Source organism: Ursus maritimus, unplaced genomic scaffold (assembly GCF_017311325.1).
Source record: "Ursus maritimus isolate PB19 unplaced genomic scaffold, ASM1731132v1 scaffold_19, whole genome shotgun sequence".
NCBI lineage: Eukaryota > Metazoa > Chordata > Mammalia > Carnivora > Ursidae > Ursus > Ursus maritimus.
This window is the reverse complement of record NW_024424341.1, coordinates 38849032-38869138: the sequence shown is the minus strand read 5'-3', so window position 1 is coordinate 38869138 and position 20107 is coordinate 38849032. Positions and strand designations below refer to the sequence as shown.

At 42.3% G+C, this 20107-nt stretch overlaps 1 protein-coding gene across 10 annotated transcripts in view; it reads right to left on the bottom strand.

The window, feature by feature from the left end:
* The window catches only part of ZNF507 (zinc finger protein 507), a 42231-nt gene extending 26561 nt beyond the window's left edge, over nucleotides 1-15670 (bottom strand). For 4 of the 10 annotated variants that reach the window (XM_040633678.1, XM_040633679.1, XM_040633676.1 and 1 more), the window contains exons 1-4: nucleotides 15482-15670; nucleotides 6103-8237; nucleotides 4569-4686; nucleotides 621-735 (exon numbers count right to left, since the gene is read on the bottom strand). In XM_040633678.1, coding sequence (XP_040489612.1) covers nucleotides 621-735; nucleotides 4569-4686; nucleotides 6103-8237; nucleotides 15482-15617 — 2504 coding nt within the window. In that variant the 5' untranslated portion in view covers nucleotides 15618-15670. Of the gene's footprint in view, nucleotides 1-620; nucleotides 736-840; nucleotides 942-4568; nucleotides 4687-6102; nucleotides 8238-9142; nucleotides 9364-12387; nucleotides 12560-13934; nucleotides 14029-15447 lie in introns of those variants that run through there. The other 6 variants (XM_040633684.1, XM_040633682.1, XM_040633680.1 and 3 more) reach the window with 6 other exon arrangements.
* Between the last annotated feature and the right edge of the window lie 4437 nt (nucleotides 15671-20107).

Below are 20107 nucleotides of genomic sequence, written 5' to 3'. Positions count from 1 at the left end.
GGAACAGACTGCTCTGTGACAGCTGGACAAACTTCTGCAAACACGTCTGTACTTTTACCTTATGAACAACACGCAGCTTATTCTCAAGAGCCAAAGTGTACTTAAGAAATAATGATTTCCATCTTTCTATCTTGATCACCTGAGAACGTATTTCCTGAAAATATGTATTAGAATAGGCTTTTGTGAAAAATCAAGTAACAAAATTAAATTAAATGATAGCTTAATTTTCAAAAAGAGAGTCTTTCATGGGGAATTTTATTGCTTTTAAGTTTTAAGTATCTTTTGTTGAAACATGGAGTAGTTAAACCACCAAATTACTGAAATGTACTCTAAGCACTGAAGATTACTGTGGTATATACCCACGTGAAACTGAGAGCATCAAACTGACAGACGTAGCTTATCTTCCTACATTTCAACTAGATGAAATGCCAACTGTCCTAAGACTCAAGCTTAAAGCTCATATTCCTTAACTAAACAACCCTCATGAAACAAGCAGTGAGTTTCTCTGCACCTAACTTGTGTTTAAACAAGTGTTATGAATCTTTAATTATTTCTATTTTTTTTCTTTACTATAAAATATTCTAATACAAGCATTAAAACTCTAGGATCATCACATTTACCTGTATGGCTTGTCAGAGTTATGGATTCGTCTGTGGTTTCTGACACCAACATATGTCGTACTCGTATAATCGCACACGTCACATCTATACTGTTTCTGGACTGAAGACTTATTCCCTAGACAAGGGGTTGGAGAGCTTTAGCGACATACACTGATTAGATACCAATGACATAATTTCCACTGTAAATGAATATTTGTAACACATAGTATTAACATTTCAATCAAGGCTTTCTCATTTAATAAAGTTAACAAGTTTGAACACGGCTTTCCAGGTTCTCCTGCAACTGGACTATCAGCAGATATAAACTGAACATCATCTGACCTGTAAACACAGATACATTGGGTTAGTTTCTATATAACCTTGAACGAAATGCTAAAATAGAATAAACTTGATACCAGCTGCCCTGCTGTGTAGCAGCGGAATCAACCAGAGATACTCTGTTCATCTGAAAGGTGTTAGTCTAATTGATACTGGATACTTGTCTTAAGGAAACACTGATTTGCTGACAAGCTGAGATTTAGTACTATAATGTAATATTATACAGTATGGCTACAAAGCATACATAACAAACTCCAGATAAAAAGCCTAAAGCTTTTTTACCCTGTGGGTTTCCTTTGTTTGTAACTGAAAGTCAGCTGTCAGTGCAACAACAATGGAAGGAAAAACAACCGCAAATTATTCAGTGCTAAATAATGTCTTATCATCATACCTAGCAAACTGGCGGGTGACAAGGACAAGTGTTACCACTAATGTGAGTATGTGGCTCTCTGAAATCCGGACTACATGGATCCACTGGAAGAGAGGCCATGTTCCCACCCTCATTCTGCAGCAATAGGGCTGGGTAATTTTAATCAGGGTAAGCCTGAGAAAATACAAGCTGGATGCCTTGATCATGTGAAACTGTTCCTGGAGATATTCAACACTCTCTTTACTCTTCTGTAAGCACAAAGTCCGCAGGCCATTCACAGCCTCATTGCTTTATATTCAGGAACAAAGCAAGCATGGAAAGCTGGAGAATAAGGCAGAGCAGGAAGGAAGCCTAGGTGGAGTACCACCACACAGTGCAGAATCGTAAAACTGGTGGCACAAAAGAAACCCACGCTGAAATTTTAACAAAACAAAGAAAACCCTTAAGTTAAATTTAAGCTTTCTAAAACTGATATTTTCTTTTGCCTGTAACTACTTTTGCCAGGCAGAACACAATGTCCTAATTTCCTGGTGTAAGTCTACAATATTAATATACACACTAATCATAATTATAATGTAAGTATTACTCTTAATTGGTAGGTTAAAAACTTGGACTTGATTATAAGTGGCATTGTTCCAAATTCAGTTTTTTAAAAAACCCTGAAAAAATGAAGTGTGAAATATTGGATAATGGTTTTGTGTGAGAAATATTACAGATCAATGACAACTAATAAAAATGACAGATGGAAAAACTTAATATAGCACAGAATGAGAGCCCGTGCTACTTCAAGCAACTGTTTCCAACGGAAGGAATATGAGATTTAACGTTCAAAACTCTGGGCTTCATCCTTGCTCTTCCACCTACTACCAGGGTGATCATGGGCAAAGCATTTTACCTTGTGAGGACTCAGTTTTCTCATCTACAAAATGGAAATTCTAGAACCTCTCAGCATGGTTTACTTAGTAAAAAGAGAATTCTCTATTCTTCCCTCATCACAGTCTGTATGTCACCTGCATTTGTGTGTCAGATCTCTGACCTGTCCCTGGCTGTAGATTCCCCAGAGGGCAGGGATCTGTGTGTTTCGTTCATGCCGAATTTCCAGGGCTTTGCGAATTGTACGTTTGCAATAAAGAATGATTTAATTAAATTTCACAAAGGAGCACCATACGAAAGTGCTTTGCCCATGGCTCTAGTAGAGCACCTGTGAGGTCGGCTGACAACCCCGGCAGTACGGTTCTGTCTTCCTCCCCGGCTGCGGTCCTTACAGGCACTGATGCCTTCACTGGACTCCCGGCAGCTAGCTCAGGATGGGCACTCCACGCCTTTTGGCAGAACGAATGTCTGAAATACCATTACACTGGGTCTCGGAGTCAAAAACATGTCCCAAGTTATCTGTGCCATCAGAGCGGGCAGAGGCTGGGGACCACTGAGGCACACATCCCCCAACTTGTTTATTAACTTTACTAAATGACTAAAGAAGTTTTAGTAAAACATGAATTACTTTGGGGCGCCTGGGTGGCACAGCTGTTAAGCGTCTGCCTTCGGCTCAGGGCGTGATCCCGGCGTTGTGGGATCGAGCCCCACATCAGGCTCCTCCGCTATGGGCCTGCTTCTTCCTCTCCCACTCCCCCTGCTTGTGTTCCCTCTCTCGCTGGCTGTCTCTATCTCTGTCGAATAAATAAATAAAATCTTTAAAAAAAAAAAAAAAAGAATTACTTTGACCTTACTTGTTTCTTGGCCTGACAACCAGATTTCCAAAGATCTAATACTGAATTAATGAAGTATCAGTGTGAGTGTGCAGGAGGTTATCAGTCATCTGAAGTGTTTTACGACTATGACAGAAAAAAGCAAATGGAGCAAAGTGAGGAAAAAAGAGACATGGCAAACAATCTAAAATCCATACATTTAACCCCAAGAAACAGAGCAGAATGCACAAAGAAAAGACACTGTAAAATGGAATATGGTGGACAGATGCTGTCGCTGTAAAGTTCAAACTGGTTACTTTAATTTTGAGCCGACAGTTTAATCTTTTTTATTAAAATTGTGAGTTCTAATTTAACAACCCATTTGGACAGTTTTATAAATTACTGCTTTTGAAGATGGTGCTAGAAAAGACATATTCCTCCACTCGTATTAACCGCAGGTGGTGCCACTGAGTAGTATTTACTTTATTCCTTCATTAGGGATTTATGGTCCAATGACATCAAATGTTTTAATGTCTCCTTTAAAGGGGGATATGGAAACATAATGAATTAAAATAAAAGGAGGCATTTAGGGCTATTTTGTAAAAACTGTTTTAGCTCAGCCATCTATTGCAGAAACAGATGCTATGTCATAAACTCCTTTTGTTTTGGATAGTTTTACAGGGATGACATCTGTTTGACAAGGGAATTTTGGTGCTACAGTGGTGTCAAAATCAGTTCTTTCAGAAACATTCTTGAATCAGTTATGCTTTCTGGGGTATAATTTAATGAAACATTATGGTAAAACATTTTACTCTGCAGTTGTTTCTAACTTTAATTCTTAGGAAATCTAAAAAGGAAAGTCACCCCAATATGTTTTATTTCCCATAAACACTATGTACCGCACTTGAGACATTTAAAGTATATCAATTTAAGAGAGCTGATGCAAGGAAGCACAGTTTATTACGCTTTATCCCTAATTCTCCGGATGTGGCATCCGCCTTTTCATGGAACTCTAATTAAATCTTTTGATTCTAATATTCCTATTAGCAGAAACTTGGCCGACTGGTACCTAACTGGTACATAAAAAGATCTTGTGTTTTTTTGCGTTTTTTTAAAATAATGCAGATGAAATCTGGCAGTCATACTTGGATAAGAATAAGATCACAGCAGGAAGCCTCACTTAAAGTTTGAGGTGGGGGCCTACCATCTGCAAAAGCTGTATGTTCTCAGTGGGTCAACTGGTACTGAGAGAGGGGGGCCTGCTTCCCACACTGCGACTTCCCCGGCTTGTTGGTATGTCACCCAAGGCTTTGCGCTGGCCTTGGCTCTTCCAGGACAGCATAAATTTCAGCCTATTATCTACCTACATTATCGAAGCTGAGTATTCACTAACACTGCATTTCAGTCAGTACCTCAGGATATCCTCAGGAACACAGGTAAGATTCACTCCGCAGTATGAAAAGAGGGAATATATGCAGCTTTAGTCCTGAAATTAACCCACATGACAACTGAGGGCTTTTTAAGAAAACTTCATATGCTAGTCATGCAGCCTGTACAAAACAAATACACGGATACCTTCTTGAACACATTTTCCATCAGCTGTATCACCAGAAATTCTCGACTCATTAGAAGTTGCTACTGACAAGGTATCTGGAAGACTGTGTTGCTCTCGCTCATGGTTCCTCAGCTGACTCTAAAAAATTGAGAAATATTCACATGTAACCTTCAATAAATATACTTGCACTGTTACTAAGAGGCTGTAGAAGCAGTTAATTGCTTTCACGGCCTAGTACCTAGAACACATTACCAATATTTTACAAACAAACGTGCTAAAAGATTATCTGACTTATTTGACAGTTTATGGGAAGAAATACACTAGGGAAATCACAATCTCATCAAAAAGGCAGTTTTGCCTTCTCTGAGAGGAATCCCCTGCTTACACATGGCACGTGCCTACTTACTGAACTGCTGACAGGCCCGGCGGAGGGAAGAGCAGGTCACTCAGAATAACCCAATGCTTTCACAAAAATAAATCCAAACAGTAACTGCTGGACTCCTGCTAGTTTTTGCCTTTCAGTATCAACTAAATGTGTAAGAGAGACCTAATTGGAACGGTTCCTCCACGGTATCTTCTTCCTCCACCCCCACCAATCAAGAATGCAGGAGCCAAAGAAACTTCTGGAACTTGCTTTTGCTGCCCATTTGGATGCACTGCTTGTCTGGTAGCCTGAGGCCACTTCAGAATTTCATGAGGGCAATTCAAGTAGGCAGTGAACCTCAGAGTCAAAGGCTTTTTTATTCCTGATTACCTTTTTACTACCAGCTAGACCCCAACTCTGGGAAATCTGAGAGGAAATGTCTACACCCCAGTTACCCTTTTAGGACACCTTTCTCCTTCCACCAAACAGCCAGCTGGCACATTAGAGAAGAAAAGTGCGAAACTAATGATTCAATGAATCCAGTTTCCTTTACAAAAGCAGTATCTCATGCTGGTTGTTGGTTATAAGGCAGCATATAAGATGAAAATCACAGTCAAAATAATCCTTCAAAGTCTCTTAAATTGCCCATAAAGCAACACATGTGGCTCTATTTCCACCTTACTGTCTTTCATGAAGTCCAACACAGCTTATTTTTCCCCCTGCAATGACACAGATCGCTACTGGCTGGGGGTGTAGCTGAAGTGAATGACCTACATTTTGGGGCCATGGAAGATGAAAAATAGCTGTTTTTTTTGTACTGATGATGTAGGATTACATTTGTGTAAATCAAACGTGTGTATGTCCCTCCACTGTACGTTCCCTCGTAATTACCCTGCAATTTAAAATCAACACATTTAAAAAAAGATAGCCACGCCAGAACTAAAGCAATAAACACAGAAACTGTTAAGGAGGCAGTAGGCAGGGAAAACAATCGTACACCAGAAATTCTGATGACCCAGATTTCAGTCCCAATTTCAATTCAGTTGGGATCCCCTGGGCAAATTACCCAACTTTCCTGGGTCTCAGTTTCCTTATCTATAAAATGAGGTGGCTGGGCTCTCTCTACCAAGTTCCCTCCTGGTTCTAAAGATTCTAAGGTTCTCTGAATGATTTCATGAACCTATGCTTACCTTATAATGAAAAGATTCCTCACACTGTTTGCACTGGTATATTCTTGTTTTACAGTGGTTGATCATGTGGTTCTCCAAATCTTTGCTGTTGTCAGCTATGTGCTCACAGATAGGACACTGATACGGCTGTCTCTGTCGATGCACCCGCAAGTGCTGCTTGATGTAGCCCTTGTTCCCGCTTGCGTAGTGACACAGGCGGCAGCGGTAGGGCCGATCAGCATTGGGGATGTATTCTACCACGCTGCTTCCCGACAAGCTCGTGTCGCTGCTGGGTTGGCACTGGGCGTTGTCCTGCAACTCCTTCAAAATGTCATCATCTGAAGCATTTTGGTCTGTCCTTTCCCTCAGCTTTTCAATGACCGTCAGTAAGGACATGCTGATGCCAGTCTTAACTTGCCCATCTGACAATTCCTGCCTACCCTCTGGGAGTGCTACCAAAGTAGAGTTGCTTTGGTTAAAAGTAGTTAATCCATCTGCAGAGTTTTTAAGTGGTGACATCATTTTAGAATATGCTGCCAACGTACTATCTGCTTGCCTTTGGCCGGTGTCTGGATCTAAAAGGTTTATATTGCCGTAGTGCCCGAGGTTGGCCCTCGTCAGCTCTGCAGCTCTTATAGGCATCGTGACGAGGGCTTCTGCGGCTAACGAGTGCAGTCTGAGAGACTCAGAATTTGTTCTTCTTCGGCCTGGCGGGGCATTCTCATCAGCAGCCAGTCCTTTGTTAACTAACTCACTGTCTTTCTTCTCTGGACTGCTCCAGCCTATGATCAGCCCCCCGATGTCAACAGTACATTTATCAGCACGATAAACTTCATCTCTTCCTTCACACCCAATCTGGGATTCTGTCGGGCTCAGGTTTTTTCCTTCTTCGATTTCGGCATTCATGAGGAAATGTTTCTGTGAAAGAGTTTCTTCAGCATTTGGCAGACGCTCCACTATCACATTAACGTGACCTTTTTTATTTGGGCTGCTACTGATGATCTTCTGTGCAGATGAAAGTAGGCTATCAGCAACCAGATTCTCCTCCACATCGGAAATCACCTCTAGCATTTCTTCCTCGTTAGGGTCAAGAGTAACTGACTGACCTAGATGAACTCCCCCTTCCGTACTCTGTTCTAAAGGAGATGAAGAGGATAATGTTTCTGAGCTGCAAATCTGCACTTGTACTGAAGGCCCGTTGTGGATACTCAGTTCGTTGTCTCCAATAGCAATGACGACTGCGTCCAGCGCACCAGGTTCAGCAGCCACTGAAGAGTCCAGCAAGCCTAGGGGCTCGTTTTCATTTTCAAAGATTGGATAGGAGCAATCGACCTCCCCGGCATGCTTCCAAGCATGTGTTTTCAACATTCTCTGCTGGCCACAGGTGTAACTACAAAACAAGCACCGATACATGCCATACTGTTCATACGCATACCACTTCCTCTTACCCATCTCTGTCACGGGTGCGTTTTGGGCAGTGTGAATTTGCAGACTGTCCACACTCACGGCGAGATCAGAAGCGGTTTCGTTACTTCTTTCTGTGGGTCTCTGAGACAAAGGGTTGGAAGGGCTTACACACTGTTGGGCTTTGGATTGAGTGCGACTGTTGGCATCGTTTTCATGGTCATTTACCACGTGAGCTTCAAGTTCCTCTTGGCTTTTAGATGTAATATGGCACTCTGAGCACATTAATATCACCTCATTCTGCTGACCATGCTGCTTGATATGATCTTTTAACACAGAAAACGATGACGACAGAAACTTGCAAAGGCTACACTGGTAAGACATGGCCTTCCCATCGTTCTGGGCAAGAGAGCCAGGGGTAAAATGTATCTGCGACATCTCAGCCCTTCTACTCTCGGCAGCAGGTGACTGGGTTACTTTAGCTGGAATCTCGCAAAGTTCTTGGGCTTCAAGAGAGTGTGCTACACCACTTGAACGTGAGCGTTTTTTCCCAATTAAAAGACATTTTTGTGACTTTTCATGTTCTACTATCTTACTTAACTTCTGGATAACATGGATCAATGGATCTGTTTTAACTTTTCTTTGTTCATCGATTTCCAATGATGAACTGATGACAGTTTCAGCAGTCAATATAGCTTCCTGTTCTCCAATATCTGGTACCAACATGGCAACACTGCTGCTTTCTTCCATATCTAGAAAGGATAATATACAACAGAAAGAAATAACCAGGTTATAGGTATCCCAGGTATGTAATTAAACGAAATCGAAGCTCATCTTAGAGTTTAAGCTCATCTCCACATTCTCTAACCTGGGAGCTCCGTATCAGTACACCCGGCTAGCCCCAACAGAGACTTAAATTGTTCACAACTTCTCTTTGGAGTGCCATCCCCTATCAAGACCTTTTCATCCATTTCTTCCTTTGGAAATGACTTCAACAATTGGCATCTCCTTTTTCTTCACTTTCTTTCCCCTAGACATCTAGCTGGGCCCAATCAGTACTCCCTCTCTTTTGCCCAGTGCCAAAAAACAGGACTCCTATTCCTTGACTGAAGGAACACAGGCATTCCCAGTGCATGTGGAACCACCTCAAGTTACTACAGAATACCACTCTGTAAAGCTAATACATGATCGACACAATCCTTGGGAGACAACTTCTTATACCAAATATAACTGTAGCTTTATTAATAAAATCATAAATTTGGTTTTTTACTCCCCAAATTTTTGGAATTATAAAAAAGAGTTGTGAACCTCTTGCGAAGGGCAGAGTGAATTTTGAGAAGTACCATGTAACCGAAACTACATAAAAGCAATGATCTAGTTCCCTCTTTTACTTCCTTCCATTTATCTTCCTGAAGATAAACCACAAACTACGCTGTGGTTTTTTCCTAGAGGCCATATTAGTGGTTAACTACTACTCATACACATGTATGCTTTTTCTTTTCTTTTTCCCCCGAGAGGGAAGGGGCATCTGAGAAGGAAAACAAGTGATATTCTAGTTGTGTTTCAGGTCTAAATATTCAAAGTCCTTAAAAGGGGTTCTCTGTAAGTTCTAGCAATGCATTACAGCCAAGGAAGTTACAAAACAAAAAATACTCACAATATCTTTCCGCCTAAATCTTGAATCCTCTATTTCCTGGCAGTACTTTCATTTCAAACATTTCCTTTGGCTCAAAGTGAGATTAATTTGTTGACTTGGATCACATTTTTCGGTTTAGGCTTTTTTCCAGCAACAAGTTTTGTTTTTCCACATTTTAGGTGCATTCTGGAGTCTTACTCACAACATTCAATAAATGCCAGCAAAATTTTTAGTGGCACCAGCTATAAACCAAAGACCATACTATTCTTAAACTTCAGTTACAGGCTCTGAATTCTTATTTTAGGAGGTGAATAATGGCTTCTCTCCCCCCAGGTGGCTCAATCAACATGGAAGAGCCCTTCAGCCCCTGCCAAGATCAAACCTAACTCCTGCTAGACCCTACCGGTGCTCTGACCAGCTGCGGTGCCAGTCCTCCCATATCTACTCTTGGCAACAATGATGGCTTTTCCTCTCTGATTTTCTGCTCTTTCTGGCACACAAACTTTCTATATCTAGGTCCACATCAGGCAAAAATGCAAACATTTTACTCTCGGTTTCTTTAGTACTACTTCTTCCCTCCTTCCTGATATTCTGTCCAGTGTGATCAGCTTTCTTTTCTTTTCCATGTCCAACTGCACTCATGGTAGGGAATGCACTCCACAGCCATTACAACAGTGACTGCTATCCCAGCTCCCACACACCACTGGCCCTTTAGCCACTCTCTCCCTTAAACAACCTGAGGGCATTACCTCTCAACAGACTATGTAGTTCCTTTCCATCCTTCTCAAGTAGGAAGAGCAGTATTTTTAAATCTCTACACTCAATCCTAAGTCACTAAAGAAGGGACCAGTACGGGAACAATTTGTTTCTTTAGGAAAATCCATTGTGACTTCATAAGTCACCTTACTGCCTGAGAGTTTCACATTTTAAGGCCAAAGGGCGCTGTGGCTCTTTCTGTGACTAATGATTTCCTTTTAAGGTCACTCACTTAAGGCTTTCCTTTTTTCAGTTCAGTTGTTAAATGAAAATTAGTTAAGTAACTGTTAATAACATGAATGCCTGAACATTTAATTTCTTTCACAAGATCTGGTGGTCTACTGCAGATCTAACGTCTCCTTCTCCAGGAAATGTGTCACCCATGTAGGCTGACTGTAGTCTGCAGGTTAACAAGTGAATATTTGCTCAACAGACTTTGCATACCCACAGGGTTACAAAGGTGATTCATGTTATCCCTCTTTTACTTAATGATAGAATAGGAAAGAGCAGTGCAAATTGCTCCCTGTGGATATTTTAGTGTGTAACCTTAAAAAGAAAGTGAAATGAAGAGGAAGAGGAGTTCATCTTATCTGAAGAAAAAGACTAATACAAAAGAAACTGACAAAACATTCAGATTTTAAAAGCTGTGTCTGCTCAGGCATTAAGAGCTAATGGAAATTTGCAGCAGATGCTCCAATTTTCCCTGAACATTTATGTAAGTACCTCATTTTAGAGGCTGCATACATTTGGGGATAAGTACAGAAATGGCAGCTATAAAACAGATATGACAACATAAAATACATCAAGAAACACCTGAAAAACCAGTCTGAGTCCACATGGCAGAATCAATGTACAAGTTAAGTCTCATTAAAACAAAAGTCTCTGTTAGAAAAGGTTAGATAAACAGTTCATAATGAAGTATATACCAGGAGGGAGTTAAGCTGACCTTAAGGTCAGCCCTTTAAATTTTCATGAAAATTTCACTTAGGCCACCAATGTACAAATATATATCGGATTCTATGCCAAGTGAAGTAAAATTTATTTGGGAAAAAAAAAGAGGAAAACAAAGAGTACAAATATAATCCCAGGGCTCATAATGATGACAACAAGGATTATGAACATCTGCATACTATCCACGGCCTTCAAGAGATCAATGTAAATGCAACTTTAAAAAACGACTCTGGTCAAGGGGGTGGGTGGAGAGGGTGGGGATAGAGAAGGAATGGCAAATTTTACAACTGAAGTTAAGTGATGAGTATCTAGGAATTCCTTATACTGTTCTTTCTACTGTGTACACGTTTAAAACTTTACATAATAAAAAATTATAGTAAAAATTGTTAAGTGCAAGGCATTAAGCAAAATACAGTATGAAAAAAAAATCACAGTACTCATGGTTTAAAACTGAATTGACTGGATAGGACAAACATATTTAGAAGTTAAAAAGAATTAACAGCTTTTAAATAATGAAACGGTACACCACGTAAAATAATTGGAACGGAACAGTCAATGACCAAAACCTAATAAAAAGTGAAGAGCTAATTTTGGTCTAGGAAGGTAAGAAAAGGCTTTTTGAAGAGGGAAGAGGTGCACTGTATTCCAAAAGACGGCTGTGCCAGATGTCAACCATTTGCCCCTCTGGGCTCACTGTCTCCTTTTCTCCACTCTGCTCTCTGCCCAGGAGGTATTACATCATTAGACTCCCATGCCCTCTAGTTTCTGGTTGCCAATGGGGAGCCACGACAGGAGACCAGAGGGAGGTAGTGGACTGAGATCAGGATATTCATGTCCTTGGTTCCCTCCCTCTAGGTCACCTTGGATTGGCCATGTTCCTCAATGGAAGGCCATTCTCTCCAGGCAGAGGGCTCTACAATACACTCCCGGTTCTGGTACCTCTTCCTTCTCCTGATGCTGCTAGTTTCAGGTAACTGCATTATCCCTGTGGTTTGCCTGTACAAGTCCTACATCTTTATTATGAGTATCTTTGTAAATATATCCTCCTTGAATTATCCCAGAGTGCCTCAGTTGCTCTTTTGGAATTCTGTTAATACAAGGGTAAGATTGACAAGGAAAACAGCCGTAACGTTATTATATTTTCATAAACTAGAATAAACTTGCTATCTAGTAGTTAGTGAAAAGATCAATATGGCTGAACAGGAAGGTTTACAGAAAGAGGAAAGACTAGAGACATCACTAAAGTAAGGAGCTTCTTGTTTGGAATCTTTAGACATAACAACATTAAACAAAATGTATGACATTGTTACAAATAAATAAATGTAAGTCGCATCCCAAACCAGAAACGTCCTACAATCCTTCCTAGTCTCAAATCTTTCCTAGACAACAGGACAGGTTTCTCTGGCTATCTGAAAGGAGAACCTTCCTATGAAATCTTTCAGAAGCCAAAATGATGAAAAGTGAGGAAGGAATTACCATTAATTTATATGGCAGAAGTTTTGAGTGTTCCCCAAACCAAAAAATAACCTCTTAGGCTTTTCTGATACCTCAGGACACACCTTGCTAACGAATGCACAAAATAAGTCAAGATAAAGCACAGATGCTCACAGACACAGTTCAAAGCTTTGGTGCCTTGATGCTGAGATGCAGAGCCCAGCTCCCGGGCAGGGAAGGAGCTTGGTGGGGTCACTCTTGCCGCTTGGGGTATGCGCTGCCTCTATTAATGGCTCCCTGCAAAACAAAGATTGAAAACTATTTTCGCTTTTTGTCTTTTTTTGTATAAGTGAAATCTTCGGATTTCCTTCAGTTAGAGAAAATAGGTACTATTGTAGGTCTTTCATAAAAAGCAAAGTGGGAGAAAGCAAACTGAAAAGTGGGGGAGACCTGAATTCCACAGGCAAAAGCTTATAATTAATGTCTTTCCCAAGAAAAGAACCAAATTATTTCGGTTGTCTTTCTTTCCTTGTAATTTACTACTTGGTTTCTTTGTACATCTAATTAGTTCCTTTCAGTTACAGAAAATGGTTATCGTAAGTAAAATCAAGTTGAACAATTCCTGTGGGCCTGAGGGGGACTGGAGGAAGGCTGTAATTTTCTGTGTGCGTGCAAAGGCAGTTTGCTATGTTATAAAGAACATTTTCTTTCAGACGAAGAATTTGTTTTTTCCCAACTAGACAAAGACTGTGTGAAGTAATGGCCAATTTCCCATTCTTCTAGATTATAATTCTAAAATATAAAACATTTTGCTCCAGCTGAAAGGCAGAAGTTCCTCTTCTGGAGTACCCTCAGTCAGCTGTGTGACATTAGGCAAATCACTGTTTCTGTGGGTTTTACTCAGATTTCTCAGATGTAAAACAAGAGACTGGTACTGGATAAACTTTCATGTCCCTGAATTGTAAACTGTCTATAAAAAATTACCTCGAGATTGCTTACACATTATTTATAGATTTATCTTATTGTCAGCTACAATTTCTTTGAGTTAAAATCTCCTTAGCTTAATTTGATTAATTGCCACTAAGAAAAAATAGTATAATATCACAAATACATGAATTTCATAATCTAAGATTTCTTAGCTGGCATCTAGCCTGAAAGAATATTCTAATTTGGCAGCTACGGTGAAGACATAAGGTCTAACTAACATTAACCAGTAATAAGATTTAACATTTACTGAGCACCTATAATGTGCCAAGCACAGTGCTGGAGACTACTAAAGTAAGTAAGAAGAAATCCTTGCCCTTCAAGTGCTCACCATCCAGGCGCAGTGCCTATGTAGACTTTGTGTATTAGCATGTTATTTCTGGTAATAGTAGCCTCTTTTTTGCAGGTAAGGAAACTGAGGCTCACAGATGTAAGGTAATAACTGGCTTAAGAACTGGAATCCAGGCCTGATTCTAAATCCCCTTTCTTAATATACCGTTTTCCCTCTTACATCTCAGTAAGAACAAATATGTATAAAGAATCAATACTGAAAAGAATAATAGCCCCTTACAGCTAGCCGGTGTCAAACATGTTAGTGTTTGATCTTTATAACGCTTTGGAACAGGCCAGGTGGGTGTTACACAATTTTACAAATAAGGAAACACTCAGTGTGGTTTAAGCGACTTACCCAAGGTTACATGGCTGTTAAGTGGCAGAGCCAATGTCTTTCAAATCAATTCCTGAAATTAACACAGTCCCTTGGATCAATCTTCAGAATTCAGCTGTGGCCAAGAATGGAAGTATATAGTATCAAACATTTCTCTTTCTTGATGAAACAAGGTAATTATTTCTTTTGGCAGTGAAAAATTTCCCAGTATTTTATGTCAAAAAGAAATTCAGAGGAATGTTCACGCAACCCAATCACGTGATGCAAATTTACATAATTTCTCTAACAAGTAGATTATGATTTTGCACAAGTTAGAAAAAAACTGCTCTGGAAACTTCTCCCAATAATTGTGTATTTTGTTTTAGCTCAGAATTTATCTAATTGACTCAAAATACTATTGTTTTTACTGATATCACTTTCTAATGCATAAGGAACAATAAATTGTATATTGCTTTTTCAGTTTTAACCAAAAAAAACAATCTAAAGGATGATTCTGCAAACTTCAAACAGTTCTGTGCAAGCACAGTACGCATGAAAAGAGAGGACACAGTAGACTGACCTATATATCTTCTAAGGCAGTTTCCTGCCCTGGTCTTACATTTCTTTGCCACAGTTTCTTATACTAGCTAGACTGAATCTCAAAAATCGAATAATGCCTATTCGTTTCTCCTAGAATGCAGCTATCTTATCGATTATGGTTAAGTAAATAGTTCGTTGCCAGGGCAGAAAGCACGTCTTTGGTCCTCCCCTGAAGTTAATTTTAAACGAGTTAGTAAGGTAAAGGAATGAAGGGCCAGGCTTTCTCTTTTAATCAATAACGCAACCCATACACTGAGTCAAAGCAGAGTACTGAAGAAAGTACAAGCTCAAGGAGGTGATAAATCCAGTAATTGCCTGATAAAAGAGATGCAGACTGATAGTAAATTACAGCCCACCGCAGTAACTAAAAAGATCGCCTACGGGTTGGGATGATGGCCTCCGCCTAATTAATCATCCAGGCCTTCCACACAGACCATTCACTCCGGATGCCCGCAGGTCTTAAAAGGTGGGAGCTTTTCCCACTGATCTCAGTGATCTCTGGGGACACCAGTTCGCCGAAAAGATTCGTAGGGGCAGAAGGCTAGGATTTTCTGTACTAGCTTTTCCTACACCAAGAATTGGCTAAAGGGCTGGGGCGATGGGGCTTGAGAAAAGTCATCAGGAGATGCGGTGAGGGCACCGTCGTGAGCTTTATCCAGGCTGGCCTAAGCGGTTTCACATCTGCAGAGGGGAAGGAAGCAACCAACGCCTAGCAGGCCCGCCTGGAGACCAGGCTGGTGACAGTATGCGGAGAGCGGCAGGTTCCCCCCCACCCCCCCGCGGCAGGGCAAGCCCGGGGTCTCCGCAGGCCTTGCTGTGGGCGGCGCAGAGCACTGGAAGAGGACGCGGAACTTGGGGCATGTGGCGAGCACCGGGCGGTGTCGGCCCGCAGAAGAGGAAGCGGGCGCCGGTAGAGGCCTGAGGGTAGGACGCACATGGCCGGCGGCGGCGCTACCTGCAGGCGGAGGGGCGGCCCCGGGGCGCGGTACCTGCGGTCGGGCGGCGGCTGCTGCTTCCGCGAGCCTCCTTTGGCCGGCCAGGAGCCCGGCCGTGCCCTCGCCCTCGTCCTCGCCCACCTCTCTCCCGGCTCTTTTCCCTCTTTCCCCCCGCTTTTCCCCTCCTCATCCGGAGCTCCAAGATGGCGGCGCTAGGGACGGATCACGTGAGCCGCGGGCAGGTCAGGTGACCCGAGTGGCGGGCGGCGGGGCGGGGCGATACTCAGGCCCCGCCCACAGGCGGCCTGGGGCACTCGGGCTGGGCGGACGCGAGGAGGGTGTAGCCCCGGTCCTAGGTGGGTTCGGGTCTAGGTCGTTGTCTCCCGAGGCCTGTATATTGTCCTCTCAGTGGTCGCCTGGGCCAAGAAGTCGGTGTGTCTTCCCACGTCGCCCCAGTCTCTTGTGGGCTAGCTTCATCACTCCATCTCCTCCCTAATTGGCTTTTCACCATGAGAACTGGCACTCTTTTCAGCCCTATGCGTATGAATTTGTTCCTGCGCTTGTTGGGCTATGTTTTCTGTTGTGTTCTTGGCTAAAATGGAGAGGTCCTAGCTAGGTTTGCGGCTGCACTTCAGGTGTGACTGGTGAGGGGCAGGGCTAGCCCTGGGTAATCTATTTGCTTGAGAGAGAGAGGGAAGATTTCCAGGGAAAGAACTCATCCTAGGGGTTATGGCCCGACTTGGTAGTTCCACACAGTAACACAACCTCAGTCCTTCTGAGGGGACCATGGTGTTTGTCATCTGGCTCTGTTTTTATTCGTGATATACACACCAGGGTTATAAGCAGCCTTATTTTGGTTCCCCTGAGAACAAAGTAAAATACAAAGGGAGTGAAGCATTGCATCCAGCTTCACAGAGAATGCTGGACTGTTTGGGTACATTAGGAACTACACAGCAGGGTGTTTGGGTCTGGACTCAGTAGGTGGGCCAGGAGCAATAGGAAGGGAGCAAACCTAAGATTCCCCTCACAGCAATGGATTGGGCTTGTTCATTGAGATAGCTCTTGGGGACTTCTAGATGTATTTAGAAGTCTTTGCAGTGGGCTGGGCTCTCAATTATTAAGTGGGAGAAATATCTAGCAAAACTTAGGCACTGTTCAGACAGGTCAGTAATTCTTCTCACTGTATCTCAGGGTACAAATTCATCTGAATCGGGGGAGTTGGGGAACCAGGAAAGTTAGATTTCTGCTAATCTACAGACTCCTTTGCCAAATTGGACCAAATAGCTAAGAAAAAGGACAAATAAAGTGTTGAGCTATTGTTTTTCAATAAAAGAGATTGGGCAGGAGATGACCGTGGAAGAGGGAGGGAAAAATATAAGGAAAACCGGAAATATATGAAAAGGAGAAAGTGAGAACAATTAATGTGCAAATTTCTTTCCTTTCCTTGAGCTATATGAATAATCCTAGCTTATAACCATCTGAAGAGAAAATTTTCTTTAGCAGTAACTGTCATGTCCATGAATCTGAAAGTGGACAGAAGTCAGAGAATTATTTGATCAGGGAAGAAGGCAAAAACAAAGTGGAGCACTTGTGATCCAGGGAAAATAAGGGACTTCTCAACAAGAGAAAGAAGATTAATTTATCTGTCTGAAGTTTCTCTGGAATTCTGAGGAATTCTGTGGAATGCACCAGTTATTTTCCAATGTCCCTCTTGCAGAACAAGGTTAGATAGAACTTCCTGACCCTCTTCCTGGCTGAGGTGTGGACTGTGGCTGGTGCTGGCTCATGAATTGTGTCTTGTGGAGGTGTCCCTCCATCCTGGAGCATTTAATCGCCAGCGCAGTTACCTCCAGAGTACTGTTTTCCCACCAACTTGATGACTGGCAGTGTTCAAAATGGTGGCCACCCTGCCAGCCGCCATCTTAGAGTAGCAGTGGTGAGCCGAGCCCCCAGCTGTCCCACAACGGATATGTAGGGTGAGGAAGCCACCAACCCTTGGAGCTGTTTGTTACTGCAGCATGGCATGGCCCCTGCTGACTGACATTCCTCCTCCCTACGCTGATGTAACAGGAAGAGGCAGAACCAATAGAAAGAAACCAGATAGCGATGTTAATGAATTAGAACCTTCATTACTGAAGAAAGAGAAAGTGTAAGACACGGAACCAATAGGAAAGCGTTAGCAATTTCAAAAAGCCAGTGGAGCAAAACCTCAGTATTTTTCTTTCCTGTACGAGAGCTCTCCAGAGAATTACAGTAAACATTTTTAAGTCAGAGGAATGCAAAGACACTCAGATGTAGTGAATGTCTTTGAACAATTGAACTTATGGTCATCCCACTGAACCCTTCTGAGCAGCTTTCACTTGCCGCAGAATGTTATTTATCATGATTTAATTAACCGATCATAGTAAGATTCAGTGTTACAGATAGGAAACTTGCTTACTCAGTTCTCTCGCACCTACTCCTGGAATCTGATTCTGTCTCCAGATGAGAGATGACCTGGATAACTGGATCCCTATCTCCACGTATCTCATTATTCCACTTTGTGATCATTAATTAGTGGATGAGGTTAAAGGTTTTGCTTCTACAAGTATCATGGGTCTGTATCTTCTAAAATGACCAGGAAGTCTGATAATACATGGTGTGTGCTCGATGACTTCAACAAGAACACTGTTTAAATTTTGGGAACGCTAAGGGCAGTGCAGTGAATGAGTTGCCAAGGTGATGACTGACTGTAAACTGAATGAGACACTGAACCAGTCGAAACTTGAGAAGACCAACTTGTTCCCAGCCACCATACTTATAAAGGACACCTTGTCTTTGGTGTAATAAGATTAGATTAGATTTCTTTTGACAGGATTAATCGTGTAAGTGTTTGGCACAGTGCAGAAAATTGGAGGAGACACGTTAGCCTGTATTTCTTTTAGTTGCCATTTTTTATCTTGACCTTTAAAAAAACATCCTTTGAATATACTGCCTCAAAAAAGGAAAGATGGTGGAGGGGTGACAGGAGGCAGGGGGCGGGGGATGGCTAAAAGGAGAAAAAAAAAAAGAGTAATGGTGTGAGCTGAGAAGATAAACACAAACATTTCCCCCGACTTTCTGTTTAGCTCCAGTGGGACTGTGAGCAGGTGGGCTCCGTCTTTCTGATGTTTTTTCATCCTGCCTGTAAAACAAGGAGTTCAATTTATCTTTTTTTTTTTTTTTTGAGCTTCAGATGTCTGGTATATGGAAGTATAGAGTTTAATTATAGGAGTCCTCCGGATTCAAAATGGGACTTCATCATTAAGAATAATGGCAAGGCTTGATTTTATTAATGAATGAAAGGATTGCTTGATGTAAGTCAGAAGGAATGTAAGATTAAAAGACATGATATATTATTATATATACAGCTGTCAGTAATAAATTAACTTTAGCTCTAGGTTCCTTACACTTTGCATCCTGAATATACACCTAGAAATACTTCATAATTGCAGTTCAGATCTCGAGAATCATCATAAATTATCTATCTGTCATTCATTCTGTGCTAAAAGCCACAGACCTACATTATTTCCACAGCACATTGACATCTAAAATCTCTGGTTCTACGAGGCGCACATATTAATTTATTTCTTACCGAGGACCTGAATAAACCAGAAGGATGCCCAATGACCGGTGATGGCTAGGACTGGTTGCAGGAAGTGCAGGGGCACCTGTTGTGAGAGTTAGGGGCTGCTCTAGCTAACACTGCTCATACTTTCAGCTCAGCTGTTTGGGGTCTGAGCCACCAACGGGTTTAGAGGAGGCCCGCTGAGGAGCCCAGACCGTCCTAGCATCTAAGGCAGCCCTGTGGTCCAGGTGGTGATGGAATTCTGTGTAGACTTCCCTGAGCCCCCGGGACTGGCTTATATGCAGGACTGGGGAATAAGGACAAGAATCCGTGGTGGGGACATCTAGTGGCTTACCTGGAAGGTGCAGTCAAGCCACAGAGCACTCCAGTGGCAAGTGGGACATTAGCCTTGGCAAGCTAACCCAGCTCCGACCTCTGGGCCCCCAAATCAGCCTAGGAATTCGGTTTCTGGCAGAGATTCCCTGAATTCATGTTGATTTATGGTTGGGATCCAGGAAAGGCAGCAGCAGGCTGGGAGTGGAGGTGGAGAGGGGCTGCGTTTGAGGACGTCGGGAGGCTCCTTCCAGTCTGGTCTGCATATGCACAGGCTGGTGCGGCGGCACAACGTGGCTCGGCGAAGCTGCCACGGAGCAGGGAGCTCGCCTCCGCCAGACTGTCTCTCTGCCTCAACGCAGACTGGTTATTGGAACGCTCAAGCAATTTTCAGTCGTCTTTGTCAATAAAGTCAGTCTCTTTTCCACAAGGGGAATGAAAATGAGATTCTGAGGCCTCCGGAGGGCTGTCTCCTTTGGTCACTTTATCTGCCTGGGAGCTTCCGCTGAGGTGCGTGGCAGCTATTTGCAATGTCCCAAACCCCGTTGACAGGTAATACCACCTGCTTCCGAGCAGGACGATGTGATTATAATAGGATACTGTTAAATTCTTCTCAGAGAAGTGGTTTCCTTAACGCGGTGACCTTTATTGATGAGAGGGGCAGGGGAAGAAAATGAAAAGAAGGAAAAGAAGATGAAGAAGGGCACTAAGAGGAAAAATAACCGCTAATCAAACCAAGAGGGCCTGGCCAAGGGGTAATC